At 44.0% G+C, this 26,932-nt stretch overlaps 1 protein-coding gene across 1 annotated transcript; it reads right to left on the bottom strand.

Annotated features, from left to right (window-relative positions):
* Window positions 1–880: 880 nt before the first annotated feature.
* On the bottom strand, window positions 881–19,618 carry PCK2 (phosphoenolpyruvate carboxykinase 2, mitochondrial). Its single transcript, XM_088470005.1, has 10 exons — window positions 19,278–19,618; window positions 7,949–8,203; window positions 6,029–6,213; window positions 5,613–5,816; window positions 5,336–5,523; window positions 5,045–5,207; window positions 4,105–4,323; window positions 3,884–4,021; window positions 1,900–1,995; window positions 881–1,696 (listed from the first exon to the last, which is right to left on the bottom strand). Exons 1-10 carry the CDS (start codon window positions 19,304–19,306, stop codon window positions 1,242–1,244), a joined length of 1,932 nt encoding a protein of 643 aa, XP_088326131.1. The 5' UTR covers window positions 19,307–19,618; the 3' UTR covers window positions 881–1,241.
* Window positions 19,619–26,932: the final 7,314 nt, after the last annotated feature.

The raw sequence follows: 26,932 nt of genomic DNA, 5'->3' as shown, positions 1-26,932 counted from the left end.
GTTTGTGGATGACTGTACACTGTCCTTCTTCTGGCAGCATTCGTGTGGTATAGAGATGCCCTCTCAGTTCTGTTATGACTTGTTCTGTATATTACTCTGCCAGGTGTTTCCCCAGACTATTGGATATTACAGCATTCCAGTGTGTTTAGCATCTGCGTTTCACTTTTTGTTGTAATTGTGTTACTTGGCTATTACTGTATATCCTGCGATTGAGAATTTGTGCTATTGTTAGTCAGCATTGTTGTTCTTCTCAGGTACCTCTTACCTTGTTAGGATTTGAATAAACTCTGAGCAAAATATTTTGCCCTCAAAGCATATCTGGGGTTTAGTGGTACTTTAAAAAAAAATTTTCATAAATGAAATTTAGCCAATGTAACTACAACAGTGAACTAAAGCTGGATACACAGGATACGATGTGTACCCAGTGAAGGAACGACGCAATGTAACAATACATCACATGCACCATATACACTACTCGCTCCAGTGTATGTTGGTGCAATATAGCCTTACATGCTGCATGTAGCATCATGGCATCGTCCACTGCACCAGCCTATCTGCTGTGCAGAACAGCAGATGGAACGATGCGATGATCGACCATCGCAAACGACGGATTGCGCTTACACAATGCACAATCCATACGATCTGCGACAGAACGATATAACATACGATGGATCGTATAGTGTGTACCCAGCTTAAAATGGAAGTTTTGAAGCTCTGCACAGAGTGGAAAGGTCATGTCGACAGATCTGCTTGTCTATGGTCAACTTTTTGGCACTCAGATGGGCTTCTACTATATATTCGAGCATTATTTAAAAACCTGTCAGCAACCCTGTGGTGAGCTGTTCAAAACTTAAGATGAGATAAATTAAATTAACACCACCAAAGTGAAAAAAAAGTTTATTTGCATAAAAAAAGTCATAATTCCTGAGATCACCTCCTACAGCAGGAGGCGGACAATTCTTTGGTTGCATTAAGGCTTTACACAACCATTCTGCATTTTTGCTTCCCTTTTTCTGCATGTACATTCTTAAGCCCTTGGCTCACAGTATGCAGGTTATGCCATTCATGTTCTTTTCCCAAAGATTATAGTTCATTAGATGCAGGGTTGGTGCTTGTGATGTCCCAAATTGTGTGATGTTGCAGAAAGTTATGGAAAAATGTGAAATTAGGCAATTGTGCTCCGTCTATGTAGAGGAGTTTCCCTAACTTCCTTTTTGGACTCTCCTTTCTCCCATACCTCTTCAGATTTTGCTCACTCTGCCCTCTAGCCCCTTAAGCTCCTCCATGATTTTTGGGGGCAAGTCATCAGTAACTTGCTCCGTCAGGTATTTCCCTATCTCTTGCACCTCTTTTTCCCAAAATCCTTTGGGGAGTGAAAACAGCTGATCTGTATCAACTCCACCCAGCCCATGCAGATTCAATGCCCCCTCAGCAGGGAGATAACCAATAGCAGTCTGCCGAGCACTCTCCTCTCCTTCTACCCTACGGAAAATCCAGTCTAGCACACGGGAATTCTCCCCAAAGCCCGGCCACAAGAACTGTCCCTTCTGATCTTTTCGGAACCAGTTGACATGGAAAATTTTAGGAAGTTGCAGTCCATCCCTGTTCTGCAGGCTCAGCCAGTGATAGAGGTAGTGGCCAAAATTGTAGCCAAAGAAAGGTCGCATTGCAAATGGATCATGCATGATCACTTTACCTAAAAGGAATACATAAGTGAAATTATAACAATAGGATGTGTAGATGGCAAATTTAAAGAAGCACAATACGGAAGGGTATAATGAGTACAGAAGAATAAAACATAACAGCATGTCATAGTTGGGAAGAGTGGATTACAAAGAAAAGAGCAATCCATGAGCATTTACGGATAATAATCATCTAATGTTAGGTTTCTAGACTCACCTTTATGTTCTGCAGCTGCTGTGGCTTCAGACCTCATAGCAGCCCCGACAAATACCCCATGATTCCAGTTAAAGCTTTCATAGACCAGAGGCACACCTTCAAAATAGATAAAATTTGATCTTACTTTACGCAGTGACATTCACACACAGAGTATACTTTATTACTGGGAGAGTAGTTTCTGTATGGAACCACAGAAGTCATTTTTTTTTTTTTTTTTTTACATAATATTTTTTTGTAAAGTATACCTATGTGCAATGTTCTCTACATATACAGTATGCATGCCGGCATTGAGGAGCTATCTGCTCGATGATCACAAGTTGGAGATCACTGGCTCTCAAGCTATAGGTTTCAAACCCACTCATGTTGGCATATGACACGGTAATAAGAGCAGATATGTATAAGCATGGGAAAAAAAGAAAAAGACAAAACAACAAAGTGTAGATATAGATAGAGTTGCTCAGCGTAACATGTATTGTAATGTGTGTAACAAACATTCCCTGTCCTTAATACAGAGTGCAGTTTGAAACAGCTGGAACAGCATTAGTAAGATCTTTGGGGAGTACAGAGAACACGTCTTCTTTTATTATTCATTAAATTAAAAATTTTACCTCTACCTTTACACGTATAAAGTATTATGAATACTGTATATGAGTAAATGTAGAGGTAAAATTTTTCATTTAATGAATTTTGTGACAAAACATGTAATTTTACAGTGGTGCAAAGTTCCTCTGATAGAATCTTCAAGGTTCAATTTTTGATTCACCATTCCGCACTGTGGGCCTGATTCAGCAGTGCACTGTTGAATGCAGATTCCCGATGGTCGGCAATCTGCACAGGCGCCTGACCCGTTCTGCACATGTGCAGAATGGGTATGCGATCCCGCACGGAGACTGGCAGCAGACTGTCATTGATTGACAGTCCTCTGCCGCTTGTGGGCGGGGAGGGGGCTGCGAAGGACTCAGTTTCCAGAAACGGAGATGTGTCGCCACCGTTGGGAGGGAGGGAAGAGACCAGGATCTCTGTCAGCTGAAGGATATTTCCTGCCCTCTTTCTCTCACCTGCGGCGGCCGGCTTGCGTGTCAAAAAATTGGAAACCTAACATTGCACCAGGATCATAAGGTAAACGTAAGTTAAATGTATTATTAATAAACCATAAAACCTTATGCCAATTTTTTTTTGATCCTGGGGCAATTCCAGAAATTATGGATCAATAATTCATTAGGGGCTTTACATTTTGGGCAGCATCCAGACTCTGTTGGCACCATGCGTTTTCTCTGACCCTGGGAAATATAGGCCCAATGTTAAAATGTTACATGTATCTTGTGCAATTGGAAAGAGTGAAGTGAATTAAGAAGTAAAGGAAGGTTGGCTAAGAGATCTTTGACTTGTATGTTCAAAGCAAAATCAGAGCACCATTTAGATACTGCAGAGGACCACAATTTATCAATATTCGTCGGGATAAGATCCCAATACAGAAATTTAGTTTTAGATGAGGCTACTGAGAGTAAAGAGAGAAGAGAAGTTAAAGGGTCTATGTCCAACAAGGAGTCATATGGGGAAGGTAAGGACTGAATTTAGTGCCGAATTTGGAGGTACATGTAGAACTCCGAGCGAAACACTCCATATCTGTCTACCAGCCCACTGAAGGAAATAAAAAGTACCACCTGGGTCAAAAATACCTTTAAGTTCCAATGGAAAAATGTCACATTGTCTCTTTACACAATTTATCATTTACAAATAGAGCTGACACTGCAACAGTCTCAGTTCATACTAATCTGCAATGTGGTTGTAGTATAATAAGGTAGAAGTACAAGTGGAACAAAAAAAATAACTGAAGTTCCCACAGAATTCAGTCAGGGAAACATGCTAAATTCTGCAGCCAAATGTGGAGTAATGCGAATATTCTGCAGACCAGTTCTGAATAGGTTACTGATCTCTGGTATATCGGTCATATGAAGAATGCAAATATAGCTATATCACTTACCCTCAGGCCTTCTTCCACCAAAGATAATTGCATCTATGGGAACACCCTCTGGGGACTCCCAAGCCTCATCCATAATGGGGCACTGAGCAGCAGGGGCACAAAAGCGTGAATTTGGGTGTGCACAGGGATCTTTATCGCCTGTAGAAAAATATTGTTTTATACAAAAGTGGAACGACAAAGAGTGCATATCACCGATAAAGGAAAAGAACAATTTATTGGACCTTTGTTCCATGGTTTTCCTAGCCAGGATGTTACTGTGACCCCAGGTGGTAGTTCTTGATCCAGTCCCTCCCAATATACCCCACCATCACTTGTCTCGCCCACATTGGTGAAGACGGTGTTCTTTTCCACAGTACGAAGGGCATTGGGATTTGTCTTTATAGAGGTCCCAGGAGCAACACCAAAAAAGCCATTTTCTGGATTAATAGCACGAAGACGTCCTATAACATAGACAAAGAATGAATGTAAGATTTGGGTTTCATATCGTGGTAAGCCGGACGCCACAATTTTCCTGTACAAGTTTGATCGCCGTTTTGCATTACTGATATCTGGTTAATATTTAGGTTAGGCCCCTTCACTTGTACTTGGGCCTAGTCAAACACATAAAGGAGGGGATAACTTGAAAGGTACAAACACCAGTGTTCATTTAATATATATCTTTAATAGCCCCCCAATGACCAACATCAGGACATTTCTCTCTGTAACTTTATTTAAAATAATCAGCTATTCATATAAATAGCAGTCTAGTGCCATTGGCAGATGTGGAGCCGCAGCAGCTCTCCAAGCATTTACCTGCAGCAACCATCTCCTTCCTGCTTTATGGTCTGATTGTTCTAGCTTGTAAAACTTTCTTACATTAAAATGCCTGCAGATATGTTCTTACTGATAGATGCGTCTTTCTTTGATTAAATGTATTGCCTTAACCTATTATTGAGATTAAGGGTAATGTGTGACCCTTTTGAATGTTACAGGGCCGCCCACATGGCCCCTGAAGTGTAGCAGCTTTCTAATCACTGTTCTAGTGTAATTTATACAAGGAAATAAAGTGTTTATTTGGCTGCTATGATTTAATGCAAATGTTGCACCTAAATGCAGTGTCAGTAAATGATCCCTATTTTCTGCACTACCATTCCACCTGCTCTCATTTAATGTTCTGCTCACCTTTACTATCAAACTTCATCCAGGCAATGTCATCTCCCACACACTGAACTTTCCAGCCAGGCAACGTAGGCTGCATCATTGCAAGATTTGTTTTTCCACAAGCACTTGGGAAGGCAGCAGCAATGTATCTCTTTCGGCCAGCTGGATTTGTGATACCCAAAATCTAATATGGGAAAGAAACCCCATAACAGGAGGATGTACAAAAAGCAAAGAAAAGACGGCTCAGGAAATAGAAGAGAGACTGTCTAGTGCAGGAGAGAGTATACAGGGGGCCAATAGCTCCTCTCTCACCAGCATATGCTCAGCCAACCAGCCCTCATCCTTGGCGATGCGGGAGGCAATACGCAGAGCGAAGCATTTTTTCCCCAAAAGAGAGTTTCCTCCATATCCACTACCAAAGGACACAATCTCTCGGTTATCAGGAATATGAGCAATGAGTGTCTTTTCAGGGTTGCAGGGCCATGAGTTCACCAGGGGTGCTGCTCAAGAAAAGAAAAATGGTAAATTATAATATATATTATATACACGTACAAAGTAAGATTTTAAAAGGGTGTGTTTATGGTCTTACCTTTCAGGGGTAGTGGCTGCCCCAGAGAGTGCAGACATTTTACAAAGTCGCTCTCTCTCAGTGCTTCTAATACTGGAGAACCCATCCGAGTCATGATACGCATGCTGGCCACTACATAAGGAGAGTCTGTGAGCTGCACTCCGTATTTAGACAGAGGAGAACCAACTGGGCCCATACTGAATGGTAATACATACATAGTACGGCCTGGGAAGAGAGATGGACATTTATGAAAGACAATCAGTGGTCCATCAGCACAATTAACACAGAGATAGGAAAGACAATCAGGCATGGTAGAGGAACTTGCTGTGAGGGGAGAAGGCATTACAACTTGTAACCAGAAGAACTAAGCAAAAAGCATGGGTGTTATCAAATAGTACAATGGGAGTCATTGTAGGCATTCACAACATGATACAGACCTCTCATACATCCAGGGAAACGATCATTCTTTGCTCTCTCAAACTCATGTGGGGACATCCAGTTCCCCAGCTGTCCCTTTACTCCATCTGCTGGAATTGGAATAGTCTCCTGCTGGTTTTCAGTCACTATAACCGTCTTACTTTCAACTCGAGCTACGTCTTTTGGGTCAGTTCTAGCCAACCAGCTGAGACAGAAAATGATAAACACAGAAAAGAAGAGTTCGTTATACAATGTGTGCGCACTGGTGTTTGGAGAGAGGGATCTCTTGGTAGAAAAACACTGGTCAGATATAGTAAGTAGAAATATTGGTTTGAGAAGAGTAAAAAGAAGCAGCAGATGAGTTTGACAAAATGAAGGAACTATGGCACGCATGCTGATCAGAAATGGTGGATAAGGAGGACCATACACAGGCAAGTTTATTTTAGGATGTGCAGCCCAGCCCCCCCCTTTTTTCCCCTGTATGTATGTATTTAAGGTACACTTGAAGGTGAGACCCCTTCTCCTGGGCTAGCACTCCTCCCACGTGCCCCAGGTGATTTTAATTAGTATGGGTCCTGCATTGCAGTACACACATGCAATGGGCACTATTATAGCAGGGCCACAACTAGGGGGGGCTGGAGGCACGCGTGCACCTGGTACCGGATTAGGGGCAGTACTACAGGGGGCAATACTATAGGGGCACTGCTGCAGGGGGGGGGGCGCATTTTGTGTAAAGGGCATGACAATATGTGGCATTTTGTGTAAAGGGCATTGCAATATGTGGCATTATGGGTAAGGGGCATTACAATATGTGGCATTATGTGTAAATGGGCATTACAATATGTGGCATTATGTGTAAATGGGCATTACAATATGTGGCATTATGTGTAAATGGGCATTACAATATGTGGCATTATGTGTAAATGGGCATTACAATATGTGGCATTATGTGTAAAGGGCATTGCAATATGTGGCATTATGTGTAAATGGGCATTACAATATGTGGCATTATGTGTAAGGGGCATTACAATATGTGGCATTATGTGTAAATGGGCATTAAAATATGTGGCATTATGTGTAAATGGGCATTAAAATATGTGGCATTATGTGTAAATGGACATTACAATATGTGGCATTATGTGTAAAGGGCATTGCAATATGTGGCATTATGTGTAAAGGGCATTACAATATGTGGCATTATGTGTAAGGGGCATTACAATATGTGGCATTATGTGTAAAGGGCATTACAATATGTGGCATTATGTGTAAATGGGCATTAAAATATGTGGCATTATGTGTAAATGGACATTACAATATGTGGCATTATGTGTAAATGGGCATTACAATATGTGGCATTATGTGTAAATGGGCATTACAATATGTGGCATTATGTGTATGTTTGTTCTGTCAATATTTGTCATTTTAATAAAATAATTTGGACATTTGATGGTTTTATTTAGGAAACCTTAACTAATATTTTTAAGGGATGGATATTAAATTTATGTAAGAAAAGGCAATCTTATGATGGGCGGGAGGACAGGGGGGGTGGGCGCCAAATTACTGTCTTGCCCCGGATAACAAAAATCCTAGTTTCTGCCCTAATTATAAGTCCTAGGTAAATGTATACAATGTGTCAGTATTAGGGATGTTACGGACCCACCTGAGGAGGTCACCGTGACGTGGTAGGTGGGCAAACATATTTGGCCAAACATGTACTAAGAACCTCAATAGAAAACCATGTTAATTGATAGTTTATTATATATATTTTGAGATCTAGTATTCTTAGTGCTTAGAGAGTGTGCATCTGCATCCCCCCTTTTTTCTGCATTAGAACTACAGGTCTCAGCATGGTGGCACCTTTTATTATGCTTGAATTAGGATGTACAGCCCAGCCCCCCCACACTTTTTTTTAAACTGAAATGTATCCTGGGCGCACTGACCAGTTGGGGTACTTGTGCAGTTTCTTCAGCATACCCTCTTGCTGCAACATGGTTAGGATAGTGTCATTTTCAGCAGGAGTGCCGTCACATATGTGGATGTTTTGGGGATCACACAGTTCGGCTCCTCTTATCACAAACTCTCTGACAGCAGGAGGGAGACGTTCCATTTGCCCACTGAGGACACGCACAGCATGTGCCTTCCGGCAACTTACTTGCTGTGACACCACCCATGCTCGAACTGCTCGGGAGCACGGCCTGTAAAAGAATGAATGGTTTTAAGTAAGCAAAACAATTATAGCAAGGTCACCTCCAAATCGTCACAAACATCAGCTGCAAGGAATGTAACAACAAACCATTGGTTATAAAACAAATTCATAGAGACAGATGTATTATTAATCCCATTTCTCATGTGACAATTATTACTTTTGTATCCCTATAATCATGAGGATAATACAGGACATTTCACCTGAATCTATCAGTGAAGCGAATTAAAATTTGAAAAGTGCATGTTCCTGTGACAATTAGATAATGTGAAATAAGACCCAAAAATGTACTTTACTCTGTGCATGCTCCAATATAATTTTGCATATGCACACTTAAGCTTTACAAAGGCAATGCCGACTTGGGTTGCTCATCCCCATCTACTTGCATATTACGCCTAAAGCGTTACAAACACCATAGTACAAACACCGACATACGCAGCATAAAATAATATGCATATTACAATAATAATGAAAAACAATAGTTTTAAATTCTTTGCAGACCTGGATATGGCAAATAATAAATTCAGGATATTGGGATTATGTTAAAATGGCTAGTGACATCTATTAAATCTTCTGGTGCCCCGAAGATTTGCTCCCTGTGCTGCGAGAGTATAAGCAACCCTACATGGGGTAAAAATGAAATTCCTGGGGAAATGGACGGACAGCCGGGCATGCATATGAATCATTCTATAATATGATTCATATGTGCCGAAGGGAGGCTCTAAGCCAGACGCCTGCTGAGATGTTATTACCAGCAGGCGCCCGGCTCCTTCCCTGCAGCGCCGCGTTAGCCGAAGGCTGGAGTTCTCTTCTGAACTCCAGCTAACGGCTCTCTCCATGCGCACTATGGGAAAGACATCATGACTTCTCTCCCATAGTTCCGAGGAGCAGCCGGGCGGACAGGACAGCGGTGAATGCAGGAGCGGGGATTAAGGTAAGTGGTTTTTTTTGTACAAGCGGCACTACAGGGGCATTATATGGGTGCACTACTATATGATTTCCTTCCTTTCAAATCAAGGGGGTAACGTCGGCGTATCTAAATATATTTTGGGGTAAAAAGTAAAAAAGTTCTCTGAGCCCTGCTTTACCCCATGCATTTTCATGATATTCTACCTAATTCGCCATCTAAAGATCGCAAAAACTAGTTCAATCATATTCGAATATAAAATGTCTTTTCTGTACTTGTTCAGAAAAGTGATCTTTTCAAATGTATCAACTGCGATCTTTTGCAATTCTTAAACTGACATGAAAATCATGCGTGAAGTGCGGTTTTCACAATAATTTCACGAAAATAGCCTGGACACATCTGCTCTATAGCATACTTACCCGCTCTCAGACAGATTAAGGCGAGAGAGGGATGACGACAGGGGGTGTCGTCTCTAAGACCTCACATACAGAGGGGCACCCACACAGGGTCGGTGTCACCCTGCCGAAAACAGGTGCCCAGTAGCACCTGTTTCCGGTCAGGGACTGCTGCGGATGTTCGCACAGCTAGTGCTGCTGCATACAGTGCGGAGTGGCTTCAGAGTTCCCTCAACAGCGTCACATGACACATCACGTCCATGACGCTGATCGCTGTTGAGGGGACTCGGGAACCACTCTGCGCTGTATGCAACAGCACTGTCTGTGCTGTGCATACAGAATACAGAGTTGAAACACAGGTGGTGAGTAATCAGGGTCACTGGAAGGGGGGGCGCCATGTGACATATTGTGTGGGGGGGCTCCGGTGGCATATAGAGGGGGGCACCGTGTGGCAAATAGGTGGGTGGTACTGTTGGGCAAGGCATGGGTCGTAGTGACTATGTGTTCATTTTATTGGAGGGGGTCGCCACAAACCTTAATCCAGCCCTGCCTACTCTCCCTACAGATCTGGGAAACCTACGATTTTTCGAGTAGTCTCACAGACGAGTGGGTGAATATCGGGCATGCCTAGTGAAGTGAGGAGGATGGGAGAATAATACAGAGAATTGCGGGTCCATAAGGAGGGGGCATCACCCGGAGAGGAAAAAAAAAAAAAAGCGGGTACTCATTACCAGGAGCTGTGCCTCTTTAGGTGGCCCAACGGGGACCCAGACCAGCTTCTGAAGGGGACAAAGCAAACAAATATACTAAATATAATATGATTTTAGGGGTAGATTCAATTTGTATTTATTTTTATATATATATATATATATATATATATATATATATATATACACACACACATATATATATATACATACATACATACATACATACACACACACACAGTGGGGCAAAAAACTTTAAACACTTTAAAAGATGACAGAGGTCTGTAATTTCCGTCATAGGTACACTTTAACTGTGAGAGACAGAATCTGAACAAAAAATTCCGGAAATCACATTGTATGATTTTTAAACAATTTATTTGTATATTCTTGCGGAAAATAATTATTTGGACACCTACCAACGGTGAGGGATCAGCCCAGAACTACATGAGGGGACCTGGTCAATGACCTCAAGAGAGCTGGGACCACAGTCACAAAGTAACACACTACATCATCGTGGATTCAAATCCTGCAGCGCCCGAAAAGGTCCCCCTGCTTAAGCCAGCACATGTCCAGGCCCGTCTAAAGTTTGCCCGTGACCATCTGGATGATCCAGAGGAGATTTGGGAGAATGTCTTGTGGTCAGATGAGACCAAAATAGAACTTTTTGGTATAAACTCCACACGCCGTGTTTGAAGGGAGAAGAATGATGAGTGGCATCCCAAAAACACCATACCCACTGTGAAGCATGGGGGTGGAAACATCATGCTTTGGGGATGCTTTTCTGCAAAGGGGACAGGACTACTGATCCGTATTACGGAGAGGATGAATGGGGACGTGTATCGTGACATTTTGGGGAAAAACCTCCTTCCCTCAGTAAGAGCATTGAAGATGCAATGTGGCTTGGTCTTCTAGCATGACAATGACCCCAAACACACCGCTCGGGCAACTAAGGAGTGGCTCCGTAAGAAGCATTTCAAGGTCCTGGATTGGCCTAGCCAGTCTCCAGACCTCAACCCAATAGAAAATCTGTGGAGGGAGTTGAAAGTCCGTGTTGCCCGGCGACAGCCCCAAAACATGACACATCTAGAGAAGATTTGCATTAAAGAGTGGGCCAAAATACCTGCTGCAGTGTGTGCAAACCTGGTCAAGAACTACAGGAAACGTTTGACCTCTGTAATTGCCAACCGAGGTTACTTTATAAAGTATTGAGTTAAACTTTTTGATTGTCCAAATATTTATTTTCCGAAAGAATATACAAATAAATTGTTTAAAAATCATACAATGTGATGTCCGGAATTTTTTGTTCTGATTCGGTTTCTCACAGTTAAAGTGTACACATACAATAACTGACCTTATAAGCCCTTCTCCACGTGATCAGCCGGCTATCGGGACCCACCTTAGACGCCCACAAGTGACGTCATCAGGCCGTACCCTCAAGCTCAGCTGCATTAATTAATTACAAATACCAAGTAACAAAATTGCACCACAGTTACAAACAACAAAACATAACTGTGGTAATCTAACAAACAAATCCCAGTTTTTACAAAACACCTTTAAAATGGATACAGAAAAAGTGATTCTCTATATTATACTATGACATTGTACATCATGTTGATATTAATGACCCAAAAGATCCTAGTTAATTTAGCATAGTACATAACAAAATACAAAAATAGAAAAAAAGGCATATATTTATAGATGCAATTAAACATAATGACAGCAATATTCCAGTGGCATACGAAACATACTATAAAAAACAATGTAAACCAGCACTCTCATTTAACCCTTCAGGAGATAAAGTACCTAATTTGTGTATCCAATGCGCCTCAGATAATCACTGCTTTGTATCTGTATCCATTTTAATGGTGTTTTGTAAAAACTGGGATTTGTTTGTAAAGGTGGGTACACACCTGAAAGATATATCTGTAGATGATGGTCGTTCATACACACTGAACGACTATCATCTGTGCTGCAGCATGTCCCGGTAGCCGGATAGGATAGGCCCCTTTAGATTAACACATTAATGTTTCATTGTTTGTAACTGTGGTGCAATTTTGTTACTTGGTATTTGTAATTAATTAATGCAGCTGAGCTTGAAACTACTGCCAAGCTTTGGTGTATTATTTTGGAGTGCCGCCTTCTACTTGCTGTATTTGGATTTCTTGCTGGGATACCTAGGAGGGCACCCGTGACGGTGTATTTGATGATATTGGGAGTGCTGCCTGTCTGGTGATTATAATTATAAACAGTATATATTAAAGATCTATGCTTTTGATAGAATTAAAAAAAAATTTAAAAACAGTTTCCTCCAGACCCTTTGTGATTTACAAGTTGTTTCCTGGTATTGCAACGTTATAACTTTTCAGGTTGTTTTGCTAAACTCAATAATTACTCTACTCCCCCACCTCTGTGACCTCTGACCACAACACTCCATAAACAGCACAAAGTTCAAAGATCTGACTACAAGAAGATATGCAGAAACTATGGGTAAACATGTATTCAGCATTTACATAGTTTACAGCATACCACTTGGCCAGAAAAAAAAAAAGGGATTGTGGGGGATCCAGGGCGATTAACTTGAGGGGTCCCTACCAATACAATTATCAAAATGTTATACTGGCGATGTTACTATAAAGTACAATGTGTAGATACTCCCAGCACCACGAATGTGTTGAAGACACTGTAGTGTCCCCAGTTCACTCTATGCCACACAGAACCCCCAGATTACATTATGCCACAGTGATCCCCACTATGCGAGGGGGCTCCATCATGTGTGGTGGCCCCTGGACAAACATTCTGGCTGCAGCGTCATGAATCTGGCACTGGCATACCCTATTATTTATTATTCACCAGGAGCACATCTTACCATCTACGGTTACTAAAACCAAATGCCAGGCATAAGGCCTTTCTACATCACAGCTAAATGAAGCAGTATCTCAGTCAGTCCTAATAATCTTTTAGGAGGTCATAATATACTAGGCAAAAAGCCAGTGTAAAGCTGGCCATACACCAGGACGATACTTTTCCATCCAGCCAACTAGTTAGTTGGTTAGAAAGATAATCTGGCAGTGTGTGGGAGCAAACAATCAGCAGTTTGCTCCCACACGCCGAAAAACGGCCAGAAGCGCTTGCTCCAACTAGTTGGGAAAATCAAACATGTTTAATTTTTCCCAACTAATCATTCTAGTTTGGGGGGAAAGTTCCCCCCATCTGAACAATAAGTAGGCGGACACTGAACCTGACTCACTACAGATCACAACTGCGAATGCAATAGCGATTACGCATGCAGTTCAACTGCGATAGTATGCTAATCCACTGTGATCGCTATGCCGTCGCAGCACTACACAAGGACGCCCACTTTACTTAGCACACATCCGTAATGTTTAGCAAGACTGCAAAACCATTGGTACAATCAAGTACCATCGCAGCCTCACGCACACTTGCACAGGCTCTGACCTTACTAAGAAATTGCAGTCATGATCACAGCGGCCGGTTCACACACTGCAATGCGCGAACCGGCCGCTGTGATCATGACTGCAATTTCTTAGTAAGGATCGCAACAATCGCCCGATTGCGTGCGTAATCATAATTGCGATTTGTAGTTTATCAGGTACACTGGCCGGCAGTGTCCGCCTACTTTTGTCATACTCACATTAACAGCAGCGGGTCTGCCCATCAGTGCCTGCAGCATCAGGTTTCCTGCAATCCCTGGCAGCAGCAGCAGCGGTACAGCGGGCAGAGGAACAGGGGCAGGATTCAAAAGTCCATACCGCTGGGCTGCCTCTGTCTGTCAGCCTGGGATTGGCAGCAGCAGTTTGCTTAGCAGTCGGGGAGTTTTAAGTCTTCCCTACTGGCCTACCTTGGACACACTGACTCGGGTCCTGGCTCTGCCTCTGTGACAGCAGACATTCCTTGCCTGCCATCACAGCCATTCACTAGGACATCCGACCCCAATCCTCCGGCGGCAGGAGAGGTTCTACTCCTTCCTCGACTTTCAACCCCTCTTTGCCCAGTGGGAGCAGGTGCAGTGCCACATGGTTGGCACGGAACAGTTGGATGGTTGGAGGAAAGTTGGTCTGGTGTATGGCCAGCATAAATAGTTCAAGTATAATCATGTTTGAGCACAGATGGTTAGATCAATATGACTGTCGCACTAATTAAATAATACTCCTTTCAGACAGATTTTGACCCAAAGTTACCTGTGCTCAAGCCTGCAAAGTTATGGTGTTTTGAGGACCTGTAGGATATATTCTGCTGTCAGTTTCTAGATTTCTATGACTCGGCATAATTTGACAAACCAAAACAACTGGCTACATTAAAGGTGCCCACACACTGGACGACTCGCAGTAGATGCAATGTCGTCAACGATTTCCCTTGAACTCCTGGGGCAACTCACCGGCACTCCTGTATAGATGATATCTTGCTAAACTGTGCAATGTGACTAACAACCTATCGTGCGTTCTTAATGATTTCCAGTGCATCGTTAAGGAGAATGCCATATCTTACCTGCAGTAGGTAAGATCTGAAGATACGACAAACGACCCGCGGGATGGCGCATCGGATCGTTATCGTTCCTGGAAGCAGCATGATTTGCACATTTTTAAACAATAGTATAGTTTCGATGCATCATTTTCATGCAAATCATGACTAAACTCGTCCAGTGTGTAGGCACCTTAATTTGTTTCTACAATGTTCAGACAAAATGTATGTATGTCATATATGCTTGGGAACACAGGCGATATTGGGACGCTATAGTTGATCCTTTGGTAACTAGAATGACCATTCAAATGATGTAATAATTAAACTTTGAAATTTGCAACAGACTACTGTTCTTAGAAACATCTGATAATAAATAGAAATACTGTACTAAAATACATATCTGGTTGAAACATTTAGAGGTGAAATGTTAAAACTGATTAGATACATTGAAATAGCTTATAAAAAACTGAGGGCCAGATTCACTACGGCTCGCTATTATGCGTATACGCACGCAACTGTGTTGCCAATATCAGCGGTGATATTTAAATGTTTGCATTTGAATTGCGATCGCAGCCTGACAAAAGGATGCCCACTTTCCCTTGCTCACATAGCAAAACAATCGGTAACATCGAGTAGTTAATGAAGCCCTGACCTTACTAAGGAAGCTAACTTCTGCGCACGCTATGAGACCTCAGGCAGCGTCTGGTATCGCAGTGGATAATCTATGCACGCCCAAGCAACAGCGCTGAAACTCACTGGCATGCCTGCGTTCGTCCGACCACCCCCCGTCTACACCCACAAACGCTACATCCTGTCAGTCACTCTGTCATGAGTTTGGGTAGCCTCTGCGTACGCAGTTCTGAGCGCAGCGTCTGGCTCACGCACGTGCACTGCGATGCATACACAGTGCAAATTAATCTACCAATTGCGTGCGTATACGCAACTGCGTTCCTTGCTGAATCAGGCCCTGAATCACAATACAGTTAGGGCAGGTCGTACAATGTAAACAGGGGTTAGTTACTGTACCACTGCTTACAAAATGTTCCATTTGTTCTCCCTGACTATGTAGAGCTGCAAATTTTGTTGGTACAGCATAAATACAAGATAATAATAACTTCTAGTCATGTGCAATAATAGAATATACAAAGATAAATAACTCCTGGTCATATGCAATAATATAATATACAAAGATGATAACTCCTGGTCATGTGCAATACAGATATGGGAGACTCAACCTGTGATATAATATACAAAGATAAATTATAATTCCTGGTCATATGCAATAATAGAATATTTAATCTCAGTACTATTATTATCATTTACACATAAAATATAGCTACACAGGAAGCAAAGTATTGAACTAAATAAAAAAAAATAGTGGCCAAACATAATGTAGAATTTAGGACATACAGTACGCAATGCAATTACAAGGACAGGAGGAATTAGGGCCTTGCTCCTAAATGTTCACCTTCTAATCTAATCTAAACATGACCAGAACATGTGCAGTCACAACACAGATAAATCATTATCACTGTGTATTAGCTGGTCTTAATTTACAGTGACATCATTTCCAAAGTTGGAAACATGTCTGTCCCCAGAGCTGGATTCTGGGTAAACAGGCGTGACAATTTGCTTATTACATGGCTGAAAAGCTCTGTAATTGGTCCCTGGTTTATTGGGCAGTTTGTTTATGTGAATTGTTCTGACCCCGATGATGAATGGACAGTTGTAGATCAACAACCCCTTTAGTCACAGTGATGAGAGAAGGATTTATTTAGATTTTTATACAAATGAGAGTAATGAGCAAGAGCAATGATAAAGATACACCCCTTCAGGCAACAGACAATGGTGTCCCCATTTGCTAAATAGGGGGCAGATTAAGTTTAGATTAAGGGGGGTTTGTACAAAACTTTAAATAACTTGGGACAATAAGGGGACATTAGGGCAGTCACAATAAAGGTGCATACACACGGTCAGATTTTTCCTTCAGATATGAACGATAACGATTTAAAAATCGTTCAGTCGTTCATATCTGAAGGAAAATCGTTCATATCTGACATGCCTGAACGATGGACGATCAACGATGCGCGTTCCCGATGGTCAGATAAAGATTTCTGACATCTGATGTGTTTGCAGTCAGACTTGGACGATTCCATTCATTTTAATGCAGTCAAAAATCGTTCAAAACTTTGGTAAAATCGTTCAAATCGTTTAATCGTTCATCTGACAAATCTGACAAGTCTGACCGTGTGTATGCTCCATTAGAGTTTATTTAGGAGAAGCCCGCAAAGCAGGGACACCCAGAAGTTAACTCTCCTGGGGAACCCACAAACCTTTATTTGGCCCTGTCTATTCTATAGTAGAACACAGGTATTGAACCAACATGGCATTCTACTTCTATATTCTTTCCTCCAATAGCCTGTTGAGATAAACACACGTTCGTATATGGTGGCTACTGACTGACAGCTTTGCCGAAAGCAAGGAGGACACTCCACATCATAAAAACCCAGCACTATCGATGTCTGTCTGGACTAAATACCGCTGGATGGTCAGTATGTCATAAATAAACCTAATACTACCTGTACCTGTCCTGATTATATTTAAGTGGGAGAAGGTCTCTAGGGCAGCACAGATGGTGTAATGGTTAGCATTACTGCCTCACAGCACTGAGGTCATGGGTTCGATTCCCACCACGGCCCTAACTGTGCGGAGTTTGTATATTCTCCCTGTGCTTGCATGGGTTTCCTCCCACGCTCCAAAAATATACTGGTAGGTTAATTGGCTCCCAACAAAAATTAACCCTAGTATGTATGTGTTTGTGTATGTGTTTGTGCATGTGGTAGGGAACATAGATTGTAAGCTCCACTAGGGCAGGCCAAATGTAAATGGCCAAATATTCTCTGTAAAAGCGCTACGGAATGTGTGCGCGCTATATAAATAACTGGTAATAAATAATTTATAAAATAACATGCTCCTGTCCTGATTATATGCCGCTGGATGGTCACTATGTCATAAATCTAGTACTGTTTAATACTGCTTTTAAACCTAAATCCTGGGTCTGACCTGAGATTTGGAACCCTGGCCCCTTTTACACCTAGGAGCAGGGGCGTATCTATAATGGGTGCAGAGTGTGCGGGGCACACGGACAGCTGGGTCCAGGGGGGTCCAGCACTGCACACCCTGCACCCATAATATTACTCACATCTCCGGATTCCAATGTCGGCGGGGGTCCGGCGCTGTAAAAACAACTGGAAAATGCCCGCCACGACCATTTTCCCATCGTTTGCACATGCGCAGTACAGGGAAAAATGGCCACCGTGGCCATTTTCCCAGTGACCTGCGCATAGTCTATAGACTATGGGCACACTCTAGTGCCCAGAGTCTATAACTGCGGCGCTGGCCGCCGGAGAGGGAGAGGAGGGGGCCCGTGTCGGAGACTCTTTAGAAACGCCCCTGCATAGGAGCAACCGGGTTAACCCTGCAATAACCCGGGCTTTAGCTCTGGTGTAAAAGGGGTATAAGCCTGTCCTGATTATATGTAGCTGCATGGTCATTAGATCATAAATACAACAACAATGTCTGATCCTGTCCTGATTATATGCATCTCGATGGTCACTATGTCACATATAAACCTAGCATTGCCTCAGCCTGTCATGATTATATGTAGCTGGACAGTCACACTATCATATATAAAACAATAATGTCTGATCATATCCTGGCAGCACAGATGGTGTAATGGTAGCATTACTACCTCACAGCACTGAGGTCGTGGGTTCAATTCCCACCACGGCCCTAACTGTGTGGAGTTTGTATATTCTGCCTGTGCTTGCGTGCGTGGGTTTCCTCCGGGTACTCCGGTTTCCTCCCACACTCCAAAAATATACTGGTAGGTTAATTGGCTCCCAACAAAAATTAACCCTAGTGAGCATGTGATAGAGAACATAGATTGTAAGCTCCACTGGGGCAGGGACTGATGTGAATGGACAAATATTCTCTTTAAAGCGCTGCGGAATGTGTGCGCTATATAAATAACTGGTAATAATAATAATAATATCCTGATAATGTGCAGCAAGGAGGTCACTATCTCATACACAAACCCAAAACTTTATTTGCCTGTCCTGATAGGTCATTATCTCCTACATTAAACAACACTGTCTCTGCCTGTCCTGATAGAGGTCACAATCTCCTATATAAACTAACTCTGTGCCTGTCCTGATAACATGCAGCTAGGGGATCACAATCTCCTATATAAAATAACATTGTCTGTGCCTGTCATTAGAGGTCACTATCTCATACATAAAACCAACACTGTCTCCATCTGTCCTGATTGTGTGCAATGAGAAGTGAACTTTTGAATGAATGTATAATCTATGCAGCCTATGACCCGCTACTGATCATGTGCATCACTTAAAGTCCTAATATATAAAACGGCTCTTTATCGTAGGCAGTGGTGAGACGGTAATCAGTGAGTACACACGTTGCACACGCTGCAGTTACAGTACTCTTCTGTTGCTTGTGTGTTTGCTAGTAACTGACCTCACGTCACTGAGCCGGTTGGTCAGGGTCACACACACTTACCCCACAGTCCGTACGGAGAAGGACGGCATGTTAGCGGGAACAGCAGAGGAGAGACAGCAGCGGGTCAGAGGGATCCTGCGGGATGAGGAGAAGGGGGAGGTGCAGGGATACAGAGTCCAGGGAGGGACAGCACTGGAGGGGCAGGACAGGGAGACCGGTTTGGGGTGGTGAAAATGGGCTAAAGGTCTTGTTTGTCTGTACGTGTGTTACATCCTGTATAGTCTCCGGGCACACACCCCATATCACAGTGTCACCCTGTCTGTCCCCTCCTCCCAGACACAAACTTCCCAGAATAGCCGGCACTTTCCTTATTGAGCATTGGCTCCTGGGTGTCAAGCCCCTGAGCCCTGCGCCACCCACACTGCTGGTACATATTAGGAGAAATCGGAGTCACCGCCCTCCAAACTCTGCCCCCTTCACTCTCTCCTCCTCCTCCCCTTCCTCCACCCAGCTGATGTAACAATTTGCTGGTCTTAGGTATCACTTTTTTCTTCCACATGTTCACATTCTTTCACATACTCAGTTCTGTAGGAAAGGTTCCTGGACTGCACACCCTGAATATATCTGTTTCTGTACATACTCAGTTCTGCCAGATGACACTATTGCAATACAACACCCAACTCAAATGTGTTCTCCTGTGCAACCACAACCATGGGAGCATGACATGTTACTGTAATAAGACTAATCATTTCAATCAAATATATATTATTACCATTTGTTTCTATAACGCATACTTAGGGGCATGTTCAATTAGCTGCTATTTAGCGTCTTTGTATAAGTGGTGAAGAATAGCATTTAGCAGTGCAGAAAATAAGTAGTCACAGCAAATTTGGGGTACATGAAAATGGGTGCTAGCATATTTTAAAGTTGATAAAGTGAAGTTTTAAAAAACATAGAAAATCTACCTGCCGTACCCACCTGCAAACTTAAAAACACCTGGGGCATACTTGGGGACCCCCCTGGAGTCTATTTCACTAGTTTTTAAATTTGTCCCCCAACCTTGGACTTATTCGCCCACAAAATGAAAGTACTTTTTTGGGGTGATATAAAGTATTTTTTTTTTAAATGTATGCAGTTTACCTATGGAGGACTGTCCAAAGGGTGCAGGGGGGTTTTCCGAAGTTTGCGCCCCAAAACTCCACTTCTGCACTTTTTTTTGACACCTATTCATAGGCAAAACTTTTTCGCAGGTTCCATTGCATTGAGTTTCCGCACCGGCGAAAGGTCTCCGGAATTGAGTACGGAGGAAACTTTTCGCATTGCGAAATGACGTCACTCGTAAAACTTTATCGATGAAAACGGCTTTTTGCCGCTAATTGAATACGGCCCTTAATCTGCAGCACATTACAGAGAATATTGGATATTTTTGTAGTGTGGAAAGAAACCGGAGCACCCAGGGGAAACCCATGCAAGAACGGGGGGAATATACAAACTCCATACAGTTAGGACCATGGTGTGAATCGAACCCAAGACCTCAGTGATCGATAAATAGACAGACAGACACATACAATACTTGCTTACTCTTCTGGAATATCCAGGAAATCCCAAATTTCAGGGTGCTTTTCTGGTCTCTCGAGAAAGTAGACAGCCTCTTGGATTTTCCACAGATAAATGGGTCTTAACGACATTAGTTGCGGTGAATTGTGTCATCGTGGCCCCGTCATCTTCTGTACAGCGCTATGAATCACAACATTGTACAAACGGAGGGGCGGCGATGATGCCATTGACTGTGCCACATCTCTTGCACCTCCCATCTGTGTCTTTACTCCGACATAGCCCGTGTAAAAGATAGCAAGTATAATATTCACTATTGATGTGCATTGACTAAACCACATTCAGAAAACATGAAACTAATTCACAAAATTAATTCACCATTTAGCATTATCAAGTTACTCTGCTATCCTGTTTAAGCTGGTCATTTACTTCTGTGTTTTATGCTGCACATACACTGTGAGATAAAATACCAGTCAGACAGACATTTTATCTGACAAGGTGAAACGCATCAGTAATCATGGCCACACAATGTGAGATATTACACAGTGTATGGCCACAATATCTTGGTTTCCTCCCCTAGGGACGAGACATTTCAGTGTTTCTCCCTTGTGAAAGAACACAGGAAATGTCAATTGATCAGCTGCAGCAACGCATACACTTCCAGGTGCAGACGAACAATTAGCAGATCTTTTGGACATGCTGGATGATATCAACACATCTGACAGACTGATAATTACAGCTCGGTCACAGCAATACACTGTTCGTTAATTATTGGCCCAATCTGCTGGTTATCGACTAATCGGGCTGATAATTGAGCAGTGTGTGCCTAGCATTGCTGAGGCTGCAGGAGTGGGAGACAGTACTAAGCAGTACAGATACAGGGTGACCCAAAGCAGATATATTGCAGAAGTTTTTCTGTCCCTGTGTACCAGATCTCCCTGTATCTGTTTTTTTTCCTGCAGGCCACAGAGGAAGGCCTTGCAGGCAGGTGTGGTGTATATTGTCGACAGTCATAATGTCGACATGCTCACAATGGAGACATTCATCATATATTTACTGATATTGCCGGGCACCTTTCCGGGAGCAGCCAGATGGGACCTGCTGCCAGTGGCGGAACTAGGGCAGGGCTGCCAGGGCTTGTGCCCTGGGCATCGTGTGACCATCGTGTGTGTGTGTTTGGGCGCGCTGCTGGCCACGGTACAGGCCGTCCTAGTTAACCAGTGCAGTGCAGTGTATTTCAATTCTGAATCTGCGGTCACCGTCACCCAAAGATATGGAGGAAATGACTGACTACTGCCCCAGCTCACAAGCCTATATTCGGTACAGGTTTCAGAGACAATCTGTGCCTTTGTTGCCTCTGAAACCTGTACCGAATATAGGTTAACAGATGCTCATTCTTTCTTGCTTCAGGTCACTCCGTTCATTGGTTAGTTTATATGGTGTCATCAGAAGTATGGATCAGCTTTCCAACTGCTTCTTTGTGTAGGTTTCCCTCCGAAGAACTAATAAAAAACACTACATACAGAGATACATTGTACATATAATTCATATCTTGCGAATGCCTGCTGCGATCTCCTTGCCGATAGAACCGAAGATCTGCAAATAAACAGGGGTTTATAATGGTACCAAACATGACATGTCTGATAGTTCTATACTTTAAATACCATATACATACATTTCACATCATAATTATATGCTACTAAAACCTCTAATATCACGTTTAATGTGAAGGAACCTTTTTATAAGTTATTGTATGTGTGTGAGAATATTGTGTAGTTTCGCTAGTTTGCGTTGCGCATATGTGTGGGTTTGTGCGCACTTCAAAGGTGCATGCGTATGTCTATGCATGTAAGTCTAAGTGTGTGTGTTATGTAGTTCAGTGTATTTGTGATGGATTAATATATATATTATCCATTTCTGACATACTTCAACAAGCTGCCCAAACTGCAGTAAAAGGTGTCACAAGCAGCAAGGTTCACTTCCAAGCAGGGGGAGACCCCCAGCTGTTTGCCGTTGCCATCCTGTCTGGTAGCTTGCGACAGGCTTTTCTCCACTTAATTAGAGTATAGGTGTCAGTTCCTATGAATCAAAACAGCACCGAACAAAAAGGCATACAATTGTTAATGATCTGCTGGTTCCTGACAATGATTCCCAACCTTGCATTTAGACTGTGTTCCATTTTTTATTATTTCTTAGAGGCATACTGTATCAGCATGCGGAGTCTCCCAAAACATATGCAAACACCCACGGACATACACACCAAACCTGTTTTCCACACTAAACCTTGTAGTAATATAAATATATATTTGTGCATATCGGAATTGTGCTGACGCAGAGTAGCGTCCAAGCAATTCGTCATCAGACCATAGATGACTAAATCGTCAGATAATAGTCGCAAGCGATCATATCCAATTATCTGACTTTGACAACTGTGCGCCCCATCACCACGCGCAACCGAAAATGGGAGCGTGGCCCAATTACCATAGGCCACGCCCCCTACGGGATGTTATTTGGAGGCTTGCCTGCATGGCACGCCTCCAAATAACATCAGGCTGGGGGAGCCTTACTAGCTGGGCTTCCCCCAGCTCTCTCCTGTCACTGATTGAACACCCCTAGAGCCGGCCCTGGTACTGTATAAGGGGCAACACTGGGGGCCTGCATAAGAGGGACCACTACTGGAGACATTGCATACTGGGGGTACTATATAAAGGGCACTACTGGGGGCCTGCATAAGGGGTACCACTACTAGGGGCACTCCATAGGGAGGACTGCATTAAGGTGCATATGGAATGGAAAGGATTGTTCAGTGATGAGAAAGGGGTGTGTCATGTTGACACACCACATTTTAAGTGGCCACGCCCCATTTGTGTCCACGCCCATTTTTCATTGCATACGCACACTTAGGAGGTGGGGGGCTCCATTTTTACGTTTGCCCTGGCTCCAAATACCCTAGTTATGCCACTGTCTGCTGCTCTCATCTTTTGGGGGAGCAGGGGGTTACCCGAAAAATCGTGAGCCTCCTGTGACTCCCAGGAGAGTAGGCATATATGATTCATCATGTCAATACTGATATACTATCGACATGACGTCCCTGGTGGTCTAGTGGTTACTTACATGGCACAGCAGGTCCAACAGTCAGCTGATGAAGACTTTGGTGGATCTAGCAGTGCTTCTGGCGATGAGTATTGGTAACCCTAACCTCTCCCCCCGCAACCTAACCATAACCCTCCCCTAGTGCATAACCTAACTTTCCCCCATCCTCAGGGGCTGGCTGGCAACTTTTAGCCTGGGGGGCAAATGCATGCAGGTGGCCCTGGCAGAGGAGTAGCGTGTAGCCAGGGTTCCCGGAGCACGTGCGTGCTTGGCCGCCCCCCCCTCAAGTGATCCAGGGAGGGGGTGGGTACATATGGAATTAATGTAAAGTAAAAATAAAGATATGGGGCAGCCCCAGGAGTGGTGCCCATATGCAGTGCCCCCTGTGCCCCAGGACTACTATTCAGTGCCCCTTATACAGTGCCCCCAGTAGTGGTCCCCCCTGTGCAGTGCCCTTTGTGCCCCCAGTAGTAAGCTTCTTATATAGTGTCCCCAGTAGTGGTCCCCCCTGTGCAGTGCCCCTTGTGCCCCCAGTAGTAAGTCCCTTATATAGTGCCGCCAGTAGTGGTGCCCCCTATGCAGTGCCCCCAGTAGTAGTCCCCCCTTGTAGTGTCCCCAGTAGTAGTCCCCCCCTTGTAGTGCCCCCAGTAGAAGTCCTCCCCTTGTAGTGCCTCCAGTAGTGCTCTCCCCTTGTAGTGCCCCCAGTAGTAGTCCCCCCTTTGTAATGCCCCCAGTAGTAGCCCATTACCCACTGCAGGAGCCAGAAGATGGAGCAGCTCCTGCAGTGGGTGCAGCAGCAGTCAGTGAGAGTCTGACAGACTCTCACTGGCTGCCACTCAAAACAAACACACAGCTGCCGGAGCCAACGGCTGTGTGTTTGTAACTGTGTAGCGCTGACCAAACTCCGTCCAGTCAGCGCTACACGTGCGGTGCAGCTGTGTCACACAGACACAGGTGGCCCGCATGGTGCTGCGGCCCAGGGGGAACATGGCACCCTGCCCCCGGCCCAGCCCACCACTGCCCATTTTCCTCCGGGAGGGGACAGCCAGGTCAGTGTTGCAGGGGCGTGGTGTCATGTGCTAATGTAAAGCAGAGGGCGGGGCCACGACGCAGTTCATCGCCTTTAGACCACCCACTATCACTCTTAAGTGGACGGCTGTCAGGAGGGTGTTTCCTCTTGCAGGGGGCCAGGTGCGCCACGGGACTTTTGGGAGCCTGCCGGCCATTGCGAGTGAGTCAGCAAGTTTGTTTTCAGTCCAAACTTCACTTCCTCTCCATTACTAAGGTCACAATAAACACTGAAATGTGGGTGGCATGGCCTGACCGTTGAAAGAGATGGATGCACGCAGCCTGAGCTCCCGCTGATTAAGGAGATTATCCGGCTACTGCCAAGGCTTGGCAGCTGACTTTCACCCACTATACCTGCCTGTGTACTGCTAGAACGAAGGTGCGGGGTCCGCGGAATCGGGCAGTGAGATTTTACGCTGCTGCGGGTCGCGGCCTTCAAACACCAAGCACACATCAAGCCGCGGCCTCGATTTCCGGTCGCCTACAGGCGGGACTCACGGCTGCCACACACGTTGCACATTAAGGTACCCCCTCTCCCTCCACCCTGCAGTGATACCCCCGCGACTTACTTTCACCATTCCGCGGGGATCCTCAGGATCCGGAGCTGCCCTCTGGTACGTGTCTTGCGGTGGGTCTGAGAGGAGATGCCGACGCCATTTTGGAGAGCACGGTGAGCAGTGCGCTGGTCGCGGCTCACGGCTCAAGTGCAAAACACTGGGAGCCGGGGGACTCATTAATCTCTCTGTCCTTCTAGCTCTCGTGGCAGACTCTGTCCACCCTTGCTGGGTCCTTTCCTTCTCCTCCACATCTGGTGCGTGCTGCGTTTGGCCCCAGTTTGCTACATACTGCACAGGCCCGCTATCACTTTCTGACATGTTGTGAAGATCTGCTGGACCTTAGGCAGGATATGGATTAGATCTATATTACTACTCCATTGCCACCCCGACTATATGTACTATATGTTAACCGCCTTTTAGGCGTTTACGACCCCCCTCTTTATTTAATATATCTCCTGCTGAGTGTCTCCACTGTATGGAGAAATTCTTCCCTCCGCTGATGCCAGGAAAATCAAATCAGAAGCAACAGGGAGACAGACGCAGGGATTCCACTATGGCTGCTGTCATTGAGCCGCAGGTGAAAGACTCTAACTTACTGACTTCCGACTTGATCTCTACTAAACCTGCATTTTTTAACCCTGAACAGCCTATAAGTTATGCATCAATGGTGCAGGCTATAAAAGACACAATGGGTCCGATGCTGCAAGATCAAGCATCCATCTTTACACAGGCTATAGCAGATATTAAGTCTAATGTTGCACGAGTGGAAACTCTTGTGGACACAATTGAAAATAGAGTGGGGGTCAACTTCCATGACATACAAATCCTTAAAAGTAAATGTGAAACACTGGAGAAGTTTAATTACCAACTATGCAATAAGATCAATGACTTAGAAAATCGTTCCAGAAGGAACAACCTGCGTCTAGTGGGACTTTCTGAATCTATCAAAGGAACTGCCTTATACCATTTCTTACGTCAGTCCCTGCCTGAGTTGCTGGAGTTGGGTGATATTAGCTCTGATTTGGTAATTGAACGAGCGCACCGCCTGGGGCCTGTCAGAGATACAGGTTCAAATAGACCTAGGGTGGTCATCTTCAAATGCTTACATTTTGCACATAAGGAAGCCATATGGTCAGCCTCTCGATGCAGGCGCAATCTGATGTGGGAAAACACCAAGTTATTTTTCTTCCAAGACTATTCTACCGAGGTCACCAGAGCCCGTAAAGAGTTCAACCCAGTGTGCTCTCGTCTGATCAGAGATGGCCGCAAATTTGCATTATTATTTCCTGCACGCCTTCGATTGTTTGATGGCTCCTCATATCAAGATTTTTCCACGGCGGCAGATGCGATGGCATTTCTATTGGAGTAGGGCGATGCAACTCAGCCATCTCCACCCGTTCACTCTGCCTCCTCAGTGGGGTGACTTAGAGACTTTCTTCATTG

The sequence above is a fragment of the Taudactylus pleione genome, unplaced genomic scaffold (assembly GCF_031769625.1).
Source record: "Taudactylus pleione unplaced genomic scaffold, aTauple2 ptg000095l, whole genome shotgun sequence".
NCBI classification, from domain to species: Eukaryota; Metazoa; Chordata; class Amphibia; order Anura; family Myobatrachidae; genus Taudactylus; species Taudactylus pleione.
This window is presented reverse-complemented; position numbering and strand designations above follow the sequence as displayed.